The 16,473-nt window shown below is 40.2% G+C and overlaps 2 protein-coding genes across 3 annotated transcripts in view; one reads left to right on the top strand and one right to left on the bottom strand.

The window, feature by feature from the left end:
* Positions 1-2,472, top strand: part of mto1 (mitochondrial tRNA translation optimization 1) — a 20,922-nt gene extending 18,450 nt beyond the window's left edge. For both annotated transcript variants that reach the window (XM_034194526.1, XM_034194525.1), the window contains exons 10-13: positions 1,487-1,658; positions 1,751-1,860; positions 1,973-2,130; positions 2,214-2,472. In XM_034194526.1, coding sequence (XP_034050417.1) covers positions 1,487-1,658; positions 1,751-1,860; positions 1,973-2,130; positions 2,214-2,363 — 590 coding nt within the window. In that variant the 3' untranslated portion in view covers positions 2,364-2,472. The remainder of the gene's footprint in view (positions 1-1,486; positions 1,659-1,750; positions 1,861-1,972; positions 2,131-2,213) is intronic.
* LOC117531426 (tectonic-3-like) lies at positions 2,385-16,473 on the bottom strand. Its single transcript, XM_034194527.1, has 14 exons — positions 16,103-16,473; positions 14,962-15,076; positions 14,786-14,883; positions 13,653-13,774; positions 13,005-13,113; positions 11,728-11,840; positions 11,574-11,618; positions 7,897-7,971; positions 7,659-7,778; positions 5,441-5,536; positions 5,249-5,352; positions 4,965-5,112; positions 2,908-3,042; positions 2,385-2,834 (listed from the first exon to the last, which is right to left on the bottom strand). Exons 1-14 carry the CDS (start codon positions 16,374-16,376, stop codon positions 2,586-2,588), a joined length of 1,803 nt encoding a protein of 600 aa, XP_034050418.1. The 5' UTR covers positions 16,377-16,473; the 3' UTR covers positions 2,385-2,585.

Raw genomic sequence — 16,473 nt, 5'->3', positions numbered from 1 at the left:
ATTGGAGACCATATGAACTGAAGATATTTCTTGTTTTGTGTGATCAACTTGATTTCATCTGTTAATATTCATCCATTCCTGCATTTAAGGCCTGCAACACATTCCAAAAAAGTTAGGACAAGGGGATTTATTCTAAATATAAAGCTTAAATCAATGACTTGTAGAGTCAGTTTTCTTGAGACAGTTCATGGGATAGATACATGAACATCTCCAAGTCCACGAGTATTTTTCCTTTACAATCATTAATTTCGTCCCATACTGTCTATGGCTGATGCTGACCCCCGATTCATGCCCTTGTTTCTTTTAGATTGGGTGTAACAGAAACTATTTGAGAAGCACTGCTCTAGGGGTTGGTAAGGTTAGACCTTACTTGTATGAAGTGCCTTGAGGCAACTTTGTTGTGATTTGGCGCTATATCAATGAAAATAAATTGAAATTAAGAAACACACACACACACTACGGTACTCTATTCGGTGTTTTGCAGTTGTAAAATGTTGCGCCGTCTGGCGAACCATGACTCATGCGAGAGATCATTTCAGCAGAGTTCCAGTTTGGGGCAACACACCCCATGAAATGTGGACAAGACAACATTGGCGCACAGCAGAACTTTATCACAGGTGCTACACCTCCTCTAGATAACCCTCTCAAGAGAACGCGTCATCATCATAATCGCTCGTGAACTCGCTGAATCGGTGCCATCCACATCCTCTCTTTGCCATTGTTTACATACGCCGTGAGGAAAAAAAAATCTGCTAGCACCGCGGTACATTCTGGGAAGTGTAGACGGCCGCCAGGGGCATTATGGGAAACGACGAAACACCAAATGGGAAATCAGCCAAGTCGGGAGTTCTCAAAAATGTAATGATACGCTGGAAAGAGACTAGTGAGGGAAGCCACCAAGACAACTCTAAAAGAACTATAGACTTCTGTAGATGTGAGTGGAGAAACTGGGAACAGTGCAACATTTGTTTGTTGTATCCCCATTCATAGCTACACATTGGAGTGGAGTAGAGGAATGTAACAGATCAAATCTAGACTTGGGTTTCACATGTGCCTTCTGGCAAACTATCTGAAATGTCACATGTTTAAAAAAAAAAAAAAAAAAATCCTGTAGTGCTGCCACATTTGTTAGGCACTTTCCAACCTTATATACAAAGTGCCCTCCTCTTCAAATTAAATACAGTAAAAGACAGAATCCTCTTGTTTCTCAGTCAGTCTTTGAATATTCATCAAAATGGCAGCATTCTCAAGTTAGTTCTTAATAACTTAACATGGATTTAAATAAATAATTCACCCAGTGTCACATAGCCGTAGTTCCAGCTGGTTCATAGCCCATCTGTTTTGAGCATTATGCAAAAGCTAAACATCTGTCTTCTCATATTTGGTACAATGGTGCCTTTGGACTTACGGATGAAATTCACAGTGATGTACATCCGTATGTGTTTACACGTACGGATCCCACTCCCAACACACTTTCCTGTGGCAGGGTTTGAAGAGGTGGGGTGCGTGTCCTCTCTGCGCTATCAGGAGGCTGTGAGAGTGAGGGACTGTCTGGAGGAAGCATTGGCGGCCCTTCAGGACATCGCTGTTTCTATTAACGCCTGGAAAACCAAGCTGCCAAACATGCAAATCAGTGACAACAATAACACCATTCAGACGTGAGCAACAAATATTTAAAGTTGTTTGTATAATCTGCATTTGAAACCTTTGACGGTCTGTTTTGGGTCTTGACCCCTGTGGTTTGTTTCAGCGGTATGCACGTGTTACAGTACAACGACATGACCTTTGAAATGTTGGCGTCTGCCTTCCCAGAGTGTCTTTCACCGTACTTGGAATTCTCACAAAGACTTAAGATAGAAGGTAAAGCAGAATCTTGGGATAATTTACCTTTTTTTTTTTGTATCATTAAATTCTAAAGTACCACTGCAAACATCATCCATGCTCTTAACTCTTCCTCCTGCATGTCCTTCAGCTGTATACAGGCCTCTCTGTCACCTCCAGAAGAAAGAGATTGAGCAAATCCGGAAGGAAGAGAACATGCCTCTTCCACAGGACATCGATTATCTGACTTTGCCTGTCTCTCTGTCTCAGGAAGTCAGAGAGGTTTTAGACAGAGTACGACCCAGCACCGTGAGTCACACTCGCCAAACACATAGACTTTGATCATTGCTCAAGAATCATAAATTGAAATAATTTCACGTTTCATATCCCAGATCGGTGCTGCGACACGGCTGCAAGGTATAACACCCGCTGCAGTAGTTCATCTCTTCAACTACATTTGCTACTCGAAGCAAAAGGAGAGCAAAAAGCACAACGATCAGCTCCCCCTCAAGGAGCAGAAAGAAGAGGAACTGTGTGCGTGAAATGAACCTCCGCTCTGAAAATGGCTTGTAAAAATGTATTTATTCCTGTACAGTATACAAATAATAAGAGTGTTGTGTCTACATCTTCATGTTCAAACGTTCTCAAAAATAAAAGGTCAAACCTGTATGTGTTATGTACAAAACGTTCATGTCTCACCATTTTCCAGATTTGAAAAAGCTCTGAAAACTTGAAAAACAAAACAAAACAAAAAAAACTATCAACTATGTGTTCAATAAATATTCTAATCCTTTTAGCAACATTAGTGTGAACATCAGGAAACTCGGTGCGAGCTTCTCAGAGTCGGTTCGGTTTGCAATGATGCATCCGTCGAACTCAGCCGCACCTCTCGTGAAGAAGCCAAATGGAAATTTCCAGTGAGGCTGAGGCCGTCCCCTGGGGGCTTCTGGGTGAAGTGTAGCGTCGGCAAAATTCACTTCAGTGCTTAGCGAGATTGGCGACATCACAGGACACTAAATAAATAAAAATGAGGAAATAAATTTCTATTATTATTATTGAAGTGAGTGTGTGTGGGGGGGGGGCTACCTTTACAATGCGACAGTGGAAGAGGTACTTGGCTCCAAGGATGTAGTTCTGGGGAAGGTCTAACAAACCCTGGCGAGCCCACAGAACCCGGACTGAAAGAGAGTAGGGAAGGACGCAGCCCAACGCACACGTTTCCTGAGAGAGAGAGAGAGAAAAAAAATATGAACAAGATGGAGACTAACTGTAGATAAAACCTACATGTGCTTAGAATTAAAGTCAGGCTGAAGTTAAGCTTTGGGGAACAAAGTGTTCCCTGCTACAGAATTAACCTAATTATTGTCGAGCAAATTATAACATTATTCAGCCTGATGGACTCAGTTACATAAAAAAGACAACTGGAAGCAACACTCCAGCATAATAAACCACCCTTACATTTTTTTTTTTTGCAGCAGTGGGTTGCACAAATCCGCATTAATAAAGTGGTAAAAATCTATTGTGGTTCAGACCATTAAAATCACATCAGTGCATAAATACTGCTTTGTAATAAATAATGCTTAAGGTATTACTGTATGTACGCAGCCTCTACTGATATTGCTATTAGTTTTTCATCCTTTATAAAGCTACTCAGACAAAGATTTGCAAAGTCAGAACTCAATCAGGCTTTTCTACTGAACTGTAAATGGACATGAAGAAGCTCTGTCTCTAAATGTGCCACAAAAAAGCTGAAGTCTTGATAATTTAATCTTGTGCAAATGACAGGAGATGTAATAGTTTTAAGAGTGAAAACAACTGTAAAAAGTTAAAATGATGTCATCACACAACAGCCTGTGCGCTCCCATGAACGAAACGGCTCTCACAGCCTGTCGCTAGATTAAAATACTAACAAAGCAGGAACATCAATTATGATTAGATCACTTAAAGTACTTATTGGGAAATACAAAATTCATTTTTGTGAACACACACTCACACACATTTGGGCAAAAACACTCAGCTATTAACACGTCTTAAATTTTCACAAAGAATGTCTTGGTTTATCGATGTATAGAAAAAAAAAAGATCTATATGATTAAAAAAATATTTCCAACTGAATAATTCCTACCAATTTAAATTAATTTAATCAATAAGCTGTAGTATTTTATATACTTAATAGCATTAAGGGAAGATGCATTTCCTTGCACAGTGAATCTGTCAGGAACTGGTGTACACTATGGTCCAAAAAGTTAACATCTCAATTAATTAGCTCGCCAATAAAATGTTACCACTTTTTTAATTCTTTTTCATTTTAAGGAACATCAATTCCTGAAAATGAAAAAGAAATCTTTGTTATCTTAAGATGTGTGGCAATGTCATCACAAACTTCAATATGCGTGTTGCAGCTGTAATCCAAAGAAGAGCGTGGATTGAACATGTCATCAATTACTGAACTGTGTGGAAAACAAGAAACAAAGTGGAAAACCTTTGGTATCAAATGTTAATTTGAAGCTTGTGTTACAAGTCTGTAAATAAAATTTTCAAATAAATTCTCATTTCAAAAACTTGTGTACGATCAAAAAGTGGTAACATTTTATTGGCCCACCGTGTGTGTGTATATATATATATATATATATATATATATATATATATATATATATATATATATATATATATATATATATATATATATATATATATATATATATAAACACACACATACATTTCAGCATTTCATTTTTGGTGTACTCTTTATGAACATAAAAAGTGCAAGGGTACAGTACATAGTCTCAGTCGATTTAAACTGGAAAAGTCAGTTTTACATACAGTATGTCACCCACAGTAGAAAAAAGAAAATAATTACATCCACCAAGAATGTAATAAAATCATTTGCATTTATTCATTTGTCTGTTTGTTAGGATTACGTCAAAACTACTACACAGATTCTTATCCAAATTTCAGAAATCTCGGATTACTCGTTTGTGATTGCATTCAGGTGAATAAATATTACAATAGCAAATACATATTTGTAGGATTCTCTTCTTACTCAAAAAAAAAAAACCTTTCACTCTGATACTGTACCAAATATTGTAACATTATGAGACCACCTCTCGTTTACATTCTTCACAGTATTAAATTCACTGTACCTGTACTTTGATGGAACATTCCTGAGTGATAACTCTTGCCCAGTCTGGTTGAGAACCTGAGTTCATGGCGATCTGCTCGGGTGCAGTGGATCCAAGTAAGATCTTGTAAATTTGAGAGCGCAGTTCTGAACAGTTACTAGAAGGTGAACTAAACAACATATGGGCATATATTCGGTTTGAGAGACACACACACACACACACACACACAAAGATACAGGGAATGCATAATTAATTTATAGCAACACAGCAACCACTGGTGAAACAAATGTAATGATGATGCTCACCTGAATGTGCAGCCAGTGATGATGTTGTGTGTGAAAAGGACGGGTGTTCGTGCACTTGGATCAGAGGAACACCCGCCACCCTGTGACACTCTGACAGTGGTTAGCTGACTCACTGTCAAAGAACCATAACAGATGACATAAGTAACATTATTTCATCAGGAGAACTTCATATGAAGCAGACTGTGAGGATACAGGCTCCACTGCCTCTCCAAAGCGGCCGACCACAGGAGATCCAGCTCCAAGTCCAACTGCAGGGAGAGGAGTTTGATCAGGACTGGGTGTGTCCAGCTGCAAGAAAGAAAAATAGAAGAAAACAAGTATGACAGAGCAGAAGAATAAAATCTATTAAGAACCCTCACACTATGACAATGTGTGATGAAAGATTCTAGACCTAAAGACGATAGAATAAAATTATTCCCTTAACCTGCCTGAAGTCTCAGAAAAACTAAATGTTACAATTTCACATTGTGTTGTGATCTTTCACTGCCCCCACCAAGAAATAATGGTAATTTACTATACCATTAGTGTAACTGCAAACAGAATTTGTGAAAAGCTGAAGATTTTAGACTAATCAAAAATTGGTTTGGAAATCATTTGTTTCAGACTGAAAAAGCAAATGAACCCACTTAAAGATGTTATTAATGCCATTTTATACCATGGTCAGTGAGAATTTCATGTCTAACTGGCGTGCATTATTTTCGTGTATGGGTGATTCTTAGACTACGGGCACTTATGTCCTTTGATCATATTGTATGAAAAAAAGAGAAAATTTCACACTTTTATAGTTATCTTTACAACGAAAGTGTGTTAAGAAATTTGTTATAGTAGTCTATGATGACTTTTTCACTTTTCTTTAGCATCATTATATGCAAATATTGCTGTTTTGTGCTTGTCCCACACCCAGACTTTTGATCTTCAATGATAAAAATGAATGGTAAAGAAACGTTTTTTCTAATGTTTTAAAATATCTCTGAATAAAATATCAGTAAAATAATCAAAACATAATTGGGGTATTCAATGTCATACAACTGTTGTGATTTTTTTAAACAAAATGTTGTTGTCCCACACTATTGCCGTAACTTCCACCACAACACTGTAATGTCCCTTTAAACAGCTTGTATGAAAGATTGTTTGGGTAGTTTCTATGGAGATAAACAGTGACATCAGAGCACATGTATATAGCGCCAAATCACAACAAACAGTTGCCCCAAGGCGCTTTATATTGTAAGGCAATGGTGTGGTGGAAATTACATTTACAAGGCCAATAGTGCCCGTAGTTAAAGAATCACCTGTATAAGCACACGTAGTTCGGCGAGTTAAGTCACTTATAATCATTCCACTCTGGCCGTCACCATAGCAACGCGCAAATCAGTTGGCTCAGATCAGCTGTGTTTTGACAGGTGAATGAAAGAAACACGATAAAACATGGATTTCCAAGTGAATTTTTATATTTTTGGCCAAAAAAACGTTTGAGGGATGGAAAGAGGAGGAGAGCAAATGAGAAGAACAGCAAAAGCAACGGCGTAAAGATTTAACATCAGACGAACTGGACAAGATTGAAGACGGGAAAGAAGAAGAGAACGGTTTTATCCTTGCGGGCTGCCGAACGCTCCGCATCAAACAACGAGAGTAGTTTCTGGACCTGTTGCCAGGCCGCAGCTCCACACAGCAGAGAGGGGGGGCGGTGTGAGTGCGGCTCGCTGCGAGATGAGCCCGCAGACTCGGTAAGCACATCAGAGACAAAATATCTTGAGACTGGTATAAAATAGTCCCAAATACTCACACATTTTTATCAAGTTCTGTTAACTTAAATAAATATGTGTGTTAGCTCACTGTGTGGGACCATGGTATAAGCGGATTAAACAACTCGAAGCCGTGCATTATACGGTTTAAATGCACTTCGCGGAGTAACACCGGTGTTTTAGACTCCGCATCGTGCATTCAAACCGTATAATGCACAGCTTCTCATTGTTTAATCCTTACTTAAACATTTATGTAACAGCCAGCAACTATTTCATATGTTAGTGTCTTAATGGCATCCTATCACATAATGGCACAACACTCCCTCTGTGCGCTGAGCTTTTCTGTCCACTGTTCACTTTCTCAGGCTGGCCACCACACATACATGCTACTGCATGCATGTGTGCCGCCCTGTGAAACAGGTTGCTCCTCCTTTGTTTAGAAAGAGACAGCAGCACCCAGTACTTATTACATAGCTATTGATTCCCCCCCACCCCTAAGATGGAAGCTATGACATAAAAATGTGCCCACCCCCCCAAAAAAAGAATAAAAAAATAAATCACGTAGAGTCTTGTAAACATTTCAAATCAAGCTTTTAGTAATTTGTGATGAGACCTTTAGGTAATCCTTCAATAAGTGTAAGAAACAGTCCGTGGCTTGACTAACCAACCTCAAATTGTACAGCATGCATCTGTAACAGCAAATGATTCAGATCCCCTTCAGCTAAGACCACATCCACTTTTGCATACACAAGTTCCCCAGTGCTTCTATAACCAATGACAAACTCCACCTAAAAGGGGAGAAAAAAAAACAAAAACAAATCTTTGTTTAATATGAAACGCACCTGCATGAGATTTCAGGCATAATCTCTGTGGAAAATAATAATATCACAATGCTCGTGGACTCACTTTTTTCACCACATTCATACAAATATTGTCATGCTCCTTCGGAGCGGGCCATTCAGACAGTGGAGTAACTGGAATCTGAAACACAAATTAAAATTCTAGTTAGTTTGGCAGATGAACGTCTTAGAGGTGACATTGTCTGTCCAACCAAGTAATTTTAAACCACTGTAATACACTGTCTCAAATTTAACAACCATCTAACTTAATTTTTGTAAATCTACATTGAGAAAATAGTAAGCTCACAAGTATTTTTAAATCAATAATTGCTACTGAGAGTGGAGATAAAAAAAATACATTTTCAGAATAATTAGTATAACTCTAACTATTTAATAATAAATAGACAAGACACTCAGAGAGCCCAGACCTCCGCCAAGTCTGAAAATCCTCAGATTTACGTTATGACTGACAACATTATTGTAAGTTACATCAGCCCTGACTAAAATCTGATGTCTGTTAGGGCCCCTTCACACATAGTGCGAATACGTACAACTCAGGGTGACTCACGGCGATACAGCTCGTATGAGCGCACCATGAAACATCTCACTGACAGGCAGGTGTGCATGATGCCGGTGCGACGGACCGTGCATGCGACAATGTCTTTCAAGCAGGAACACAGTGCGAGCTGCTGCAGCTGCTCCCACTGTGTTCCATGGGACGAAGTGCGCCACATCGCGTCGCTGATGTGGAGGAAAATAAAATCAAAAACCAGCTGTATAATTAGTGAACATCAATGGGTTGATATAAATAATACATAAAGGGGGACAGGATTTGAACCTGCACACTCTGATTACCAGATGGAAACTTGACCACTGCGCTACAAATCACTGTCTTGTAACAGGAGCGTGAAATGGCTAAAATCAACAAGTAGATAAACGTATTTTCTAAACCACACGCACACGTGTTGGGCGAGGGGAGTATGCAAAACACACACACACACACACGTTGTGGGGGGAGCCGACACTCTGGCACGCCACATGTTCACTTGCCAACTTCACAGTCGTGGAGCACTTAGACAAATTTCACTGCCAGCTCAACAATGATCGTCTACTGACAGTTGTTGTGTTAATAGTGCGAATAGCCACACATTTTCTAAGTGCCAAATGAGCGGTGTTAGATGTTCATGTGTGTCACCTGGAATATTGCCGACACCTGCCGCGAGAGGATCCGATGGGCTCGCACAGTGCACACTGTCTTTCATTCTCTGGTGTGTGCAAATAGTTGTAGCAACAGGTGTACGAAGCGTTAGAGGCAGCTCCTTTACACAGCTATTTTACATGTTTTGCACACGATTCCTGCTTCATGCGCACTTTATGCACAAATCGACCAAATTCGCACTATGTGTGAAGGGGCCCTTAAACACAGCGGTGGAGATTATGTGACTATATTATGTAATTATTCTTGTCTGTAATCAAGATATCTCAAAAAGGGTTTGACATATTTTACTCAAGGACCATCTTTTTTCAGGGAATTTTGTTGAAATCCATATTTACTTTTTAAGATATCTTCTACACAGACAAGCAGGTGATTAAATTTTTACATTTCTGAACCATTAATAATTCAAAGACATTTTAACTTGCATGCCAATGTTATCATGGAAAACGAAACAGAGGTTGATGTGTTATTGAATTCTTACTTCGATGCTTCACACAGTAGCATCAATGAAGGTTAAAAACAAACCAGAAAAAGATGGTGGGATATATATATATTTTTTTTTTCAGGTTCTTAGGGTATAAATCAATGTTGATAGTACAACTAAATTCTGAAATTTTTACAATTTATCCCTGAATGTGTGTGTAATCTAACCCATTTTAACTTGAACAAAAAGCAACTTTACAATTGGGGAGGTGATGGTCTATTAAGCATTGGGCTTGAGACCAGAAGATCCTCAGTTCAAATCCCAACCTGACCGGAAAATCGCTAAGGGCCCTTGGGCAAGGTCCTTAATCCCACAGTGCTCCCGACATGTAGTGAGCACCTTGCATGGCAGCACCCTGACATCAGTGTGTGAATGAGCGAATGTGAGGCATAAGTGTAAAGCGCTTTGAGCATCTGATGCAGTCCAAAAGTGCTATATAAATGCAGGACTTAAGTGACGTTTATAAAAAATGACTCAAGGAAAACATGGTTCAAAGTTCACAAAAGCAATAAATAAATAAATAAATAAAAACTCAAAAAAATGTACTAGTGAAAAAATAAATAAAACTTACATTAGTCTGTTGTTATAATGGTTTTACAGTTTCACGCCTATCACCTTTAATTCTTCATCTCTTTAACATAAAATATCACATGAAGGAACACCAACAGGTCAAAGGAATAGGGCAAGAAATTACGTCCTATGCGTCATATTTTACCGCTTTTAGCGCCCGCCGTCAAACGATACTGTAGTGCCCAATTGTGGAGGTACAGCATTTTTAAACACTCAATATTTTTGTATGTTAACCTCAAACAAACAAGAGATGCCAGTACTGACAGCTAATGATGTCAAGTGACTGCACAATCTGACATTAAAATTTTAAATGTGTTGAGTGGCTATGCATGTATGGCTTTAGCCTTAAGCCCAGGTTACACATAGACGGTTTTGTCGGCGGGTAGTACGTAGACCAAAGTTCGCGGTAGTTCCAGCTGTTTTCACGGTGGAAAGGGGCGGAGCATTTCGCCGGCGTTTTGAGCGCTGTACTATCCGCAAATACGCGGATAAAACACCGCTAAATCTGCCGAATAAAGCGGAGTTTTGACACCGTAGCATCCGGCACACGTCAGGCAACGGGGGTTAATACCCAGTTCTATCCTTTACAATCGCATTTTAAGACGCGTGTGAGAACGGCGGTGTTCTGCTGCCGCCGATAATGCCCTGTGTACCACTGGATTTATCCAGGCAAATCCTGCATTACTCCAGGAACTTTTGCATATAGGCACCGCCCCCAGAGTATAATAGGCTGAAGCAGCTGTCAGTGCAGGGGGGAGGGAGCTCATCTCTCAGCCTTTTCTTTTCTCTCCTTTTCTCCTCAATGTGTTGTTCCGTCTCCACCACAGGGCTACCCTCTGCTTCTGAACCAGACCTGTTGGTAAGTCCTTGCCGCTGCCAATTTTATTTTAGGAGGCATACTTCTCTGCAAAAATATCTGGAGCTGGCCGCAAGTGAGAGACCTGCATGCAGCGCGCTAGCGTTTTTATACTGACCGCCGCCTATCGGCCGTTTGGAACGCTGTTAACCGGGAGGTGGCGTTTAGAACAGTGTACTGTTCGCATAGCGCCGCCGTTTTGTCTGCCTCTGTCGGCGGTTAAAAACACCTTTGAGGATGCCGATGTGGGCTCTATCGCCGTTTTACACGCTGTTGGTTAGGGATACAACGCTGGCTGCCAATTACGGGGTGTAAACTGCGGCACTACAGGAAGGGGCGGGATGACACGGCGATTAAAAAGTATCAAACGCCGTTGTTCACGTTGTCTCCGTCGTCAGGCCACTTCGGGAGCGCTCCCCGGAATTATTCGACATGTTGGATAATTTTTTCGACGATTCCCGGTGAAGCCGGAACCAAACCACGCCCCCGTGCGCCAGCGTTAACTACGGCGTTTGATCCCTAAAACGGCCCGGAGGGGGCAAAATCTCTGCCGGGACGCTTCCGGGAGAGTTTACCGTCTATGTGTAAACGGGGCTTTACATTCTTTTGGCTACTTACCAAAAAGTTTAACATCTGTGACATTTCAATATCATGTTGTGGAATCTGTAATTAGAACATATGTTAGTCTTAAATCCTGAGATCTAAGCAATAATAATTACCAACATGACAAGATAAACTACTAGAATGGTTGAGTGCAGTCAACCAAGCTTACCTTTACCAGACTGAAGTTGGAGAAGTAAGAGTGAGCACTGAGAGCTGGGTCTGTTGTGCAAGAGTGACGAGTTAGCACACGGGTACAAGACATTGTTGTGGACCTCAAGAACCCTGCAAGGGAAGGAAAACAGACTACTTTAAAACAACAACCAGTAGCAGGTACGGTGCATCCATAAAGTGTTATGTTACAGCCTTATTCAAAAATGGAGTAAATTCATTTTTTTTCCTAAACACAATACCCCATAAAAACAATATGAAAACATTTTTTTTTTTGCAAATTTATTAAAAATAAAAACTATGGAATCACGTGTACATAAATATTCATACCCTTTGCCATGAAGCTAAATTGAGCTCAGATGCCTCTTGTTTCCACTGATCATCCTTGAGAAGTTCTACAGCTTAATTGGGATCCCACATGGGGTAATTCAGTTGATTGGACATGATCTGCAAAGGCACACGTCTGTCAACATATAAGGTCCCACAGTTGACAGTACATGTCAGAGCACAAACCAAGCATGAAGTTAAAGGAATTGTCTGTAGACCTTTAGAGGTCTACAGATATCCGTACATGGAAGAAGTTCGGCTCCACCAGGACTCTTCCTGGAGCTGGCCGCCCATCTAAACAGTGATCTGGGGGGAAGGGCGTTAGTCCAATCTGATGGAGCTTAGGTGCACCAAGCTTGTGGCTGCCAAAGGTGCATCAACCAAGTATTGAGTAAAGGGTGTGAATACTTACGTACAAGTGATTTCTTAAGTTTATATATATATATATATATAAATTCGCAAAAAAAAAAAAAAAAACTTTTATGTTGTCATTATGGGGTGTTGTGAGTAGAATTTGGAGAGAAAAATTAATTTACTCTATTCTGAAATAAGGCTATAACATAACAAAACATGGAAAAAGTGAAGCACAGTGAATACTTTCCAGATGCACTGTAAATATGGTTCTATACATTTATAATGTGTTCTCTTCTCTATATCCACGCAATTACTACTTGTATTTCTATAAAAACCAAAAATGCACAAGATTTTGTTTTATTCTGTAACCAGTTACACTGGGGGTCTTTATTAATTAATGTAATGCTGCAGCAATTGTTATAAAGTGCACATCAAAGAATTATTCAAAATGATGGGGGCCTTCCAGCAAAATGTGGCAGAGAAAACAACTAAGTGACATGAAAAAGGTCCCTGAGACAAATGCACAGGCACGAAGTGCAGCAGCTCTCAATTTTTAAATATTTGGAAAATCTGTTTTTTTATGTTACGCAAACTTACTAGCAGGGTTGTAACTGAGACAGAATGTGGCAGCTGGACCTGGAGATGGCTGACGAAGGACACCTCGCAATGATGAGTTTGTGAAATACGTCAGGATGACATCATCAACCTTAAAAAAAAAAAAAAATAATAATAATCACTTCAATAATTTCCATCTAACAAAAGAAAACAGTTGCAAACCTCAACAGATCCATAACAACATATTAAATCATTGTTGCTGTTGAGTTTCCGATGAAGGGAGTGAAGACCTCACACACGCACACAAAATCCCCTTTTCTACCGCATAGTACTGGCATGGCTCAACTGTACTTATTTGGTCTTCCACTGGGCAAACCTGGTACCTAGTACTATTTTTAGTATCACCCCCATCAAGGTTACAAGCAAGCTGAGGTGATACATTTGAGTGATGTGAAAACACTGCAGACTACTGCCTGGTTAGAGAGAATCATCACTATTGTTGCATCAGCATGTAAGATGGTATAATGTTTCATAATAATAACATACTTTTGCGAGTGCTATTTAAACACCATGGTCATGGGTGTAAAAAAAAAAATTGACAGCTGCAATGGTTGGAAGCTACTACTGACAGGTGCACTGCCTTGTGCTGGGTGGAAGACAGGGTCCCTGCATGTGCAGTATTTCTGGTACCTTGTAGAATCCTGTGCCACGGACACTCCAGAATGTAGTTTCTGGAGGTGAGAAATGATAAGAGTCTCCAACAGACACATGCAGCGGTAGAGTCGAGAGAGTCTGAGGTACTGCAGCCTTAACTGTTTGGGACAGGTAAGAAAAAACATTCCACATTTATTGCCTGATCATAGGACAAGCCTCTCAGCAGATGTAGTACAAATTAGCTTGGAAGTAGTAAAACAGGCATTACAGAGGTTGCAAAATGTAGCACTGGTTATCATACAGAAGAAGAAGAAGAAACAGTCTGCATCTTACTTGGCATTATTCTGTTAGTTTATTTTCATTTATTCTTTTCTTTAGGCTTAAGCACAAACTAAATTTTATAGTACGAGCAGAGTCGGTGCCCGCCGACTGAACGGTCCCCCCTAAAAACTGGTCCGCCCTGCCTTCACTGTGCATGCGTCATTTCGAAGCACTAGCAGCGTCATTTCTGTGTGTCAGCCGCGGTTCACTGATTATCACCTCGTTTCCGCTTAAAACAGCCTCATTTCTGCTTAAAACTGACTTTAGAATGATTTAAGAGGTTTTACCTTGTCATCTGACAGTTAACAATCACATTATTCCCTTTTATCCCTTTGGGTGTAGAGACTCAGTCTCAGACGTGCTGCTGTGGTCCCAAATGACACATGCACAGTGAAGGCAGGGCAGACCAATTTTAGGGGGGGGACCGTTCAGTCTGTGACACCGGCCTTCGTGGCTACTAGATCTTGGCTTTATAAATGAATGAAACTGACAAACAAGCCCATTTCATGCTACATGTAACTTCAACCACACCTGCTACCAATTTCCATGATGCATAAGATAAGATTATTCCAGCGGGTGGCAGACATATATATGATATATTACATAAGCAAAGCAGCAGTTTGGTTTGATTTTGCTGGATCAAAAGTTCAACAAATTTTAATCAATTTATCCTTATCACATGCCCTTTTAATCTGGAGCTGTACAAGATGTGTCAACAAACTGGAGAGGATGGACTAATTTTTCTGTCAATTCACTCACTTTCTGTCAATTCACTCACAGGATACATGCTGAGTTTCCCAAAGCCTAGGAATATCTGAGTCATTCAAGCACAATAGATGGAGGGTTACCTTTAGGCTGAACACAAAACAAAGAGTCTGTGACAGTGACAAGAGATGGATCCACGTTGGCTTTGAACATCAGCCATCTTTCAATGCAAACTCCTGATCTGTACAAAAACAAAAGGGACATGGTATTCAAAACCTTAAAAAAAGAGTGTGTTCCACGTAATCTGACAGCTACTCACATGACTCTCTCTGGACATCCAGTGAAGACTGTGCTCAAGTTAGCAATGCCGCAATCAGCAGTGTCACAGCAGCAGCCAATGTCACAGAAATCAGGTGTTAAATCACAGAGACATCCTGGAAGAAAAGAGGAAAAAAGTCTTTTGTGGTTAAGAATAGTTTGAATTTTGAGTAAAAATTACAGACTGTTGTGTGATGCACAGGCTCAAGAAAAGTACATAAGGAGACACCTACCATGTTGCAAGACAAATATACAGACCCGATGTTGCAACATTTCATTAATTTACAAGCAATTTTGTTGCAGTATGTGACATACTGCAACAAACTGATTTTTTTGTTTCTTTGTTGGACACTACCAAAACTGTCCACCATTTCTGGAAGGTGCTACACGCTTCTGGCATCAGAACAAAGTTCTAAACTTGACGGCTCAGCTGCAGAGTAAACTTACAATTACTTTAAGTATTTTCGGGTAGGGTTTCATTTTTGTGAAACACATGAAGGTTTTAACATTTGAACAGTACTTCTGCTTCCAGACCACAGCTTTGAGCATTTACGGGAATCTTGTGCAGTAGTGGAAGCTGTATCTGTACCTTTGCTACCTTCTTGTTTGTTTGTATTTTTACAACACCGTCGCATCTGTACGCATAGTTATGCTGTCTCACTGGAAATTAATCCTACTATGTAACTTGAAGTGCAGTAATAAACTATTTCATTCATAGCAGAGAGCTTGGTGGGTCAAAACACAGGGAGTATGAGCCAAATGTGACCCATGGGCCCCAATTAGAGGGCAGCCCTGCATTAAACAAAGCAAATGCTTCACAAAACTGTTCACTGTACTGAAGCACTGTAATTTTTATTTTCCAAATATTGACAACAGACATGAATAAATGAAGTCAGATCGTGACATTTAACGGTAAATAACAGCAAGAATAACCTTATGGGTGAATAAAGATGTCAAACACTCAAATTAACAACTGGTTCATAAAGTGATTCGGTGTTTCAAAATGCTCAAAAACACAACAATGACGACATCTAGTGGGCAGAAGAACGAATACCACCCCCCGTCTTCCCGAGGATAGTTTTTCTATTTTAACAATAAAATAATAGAAAATAAAACATCACAAGCAGCACATGAAGGTTTACCGTGAGACACGTTCAAATTCACAGGCAGAGCGGTGGACACAAAGAGGGTCGCGGATGAGTCGACAGTGAACGCCTCAGTGGTACCAGCGTCGGTACCGGTGCTGACTGGATCTTCTGTAATTCGCGGAGCAGGGGTCACTGTGCTCAGCGCTTCTCCCTGAGTCGGGCTGCCTGTAACGGCTGAAGTAATACCTGCTTTTGTAGCTGCGTGAATCAAACACCCACACAAAACAAGAACTATCTGAACCGAACAACGCCACTGGACGGAATTCATGTCGTCAAAACGGACATACTGCACCGAGACGCCACGAAAAAGCTACGAGGCGTGTATCAAAACAAGTACCGAAACAGTGTATCGAAGCTTTACTGGT

Source organism: Thalassophryne amazonica, chromosome 18 (assembly GCF_902500255.1).
Source record: "Thalassophryne amazonica chromosome 18, fThaAma1.1, whole genome shotgun sequence".
Taxonomy (NCBI): Eukaryota; Metazoa; Chordata; class Actinopteri; order Batrachoidiformes; family Batrachoididae; genus Thalassophryne; species Thalassophryne amazonica.
Note: the sequence above shows the minus strand (reverse complement) of the source record. Positions and strands in the feature narration are given on the sequence as shown.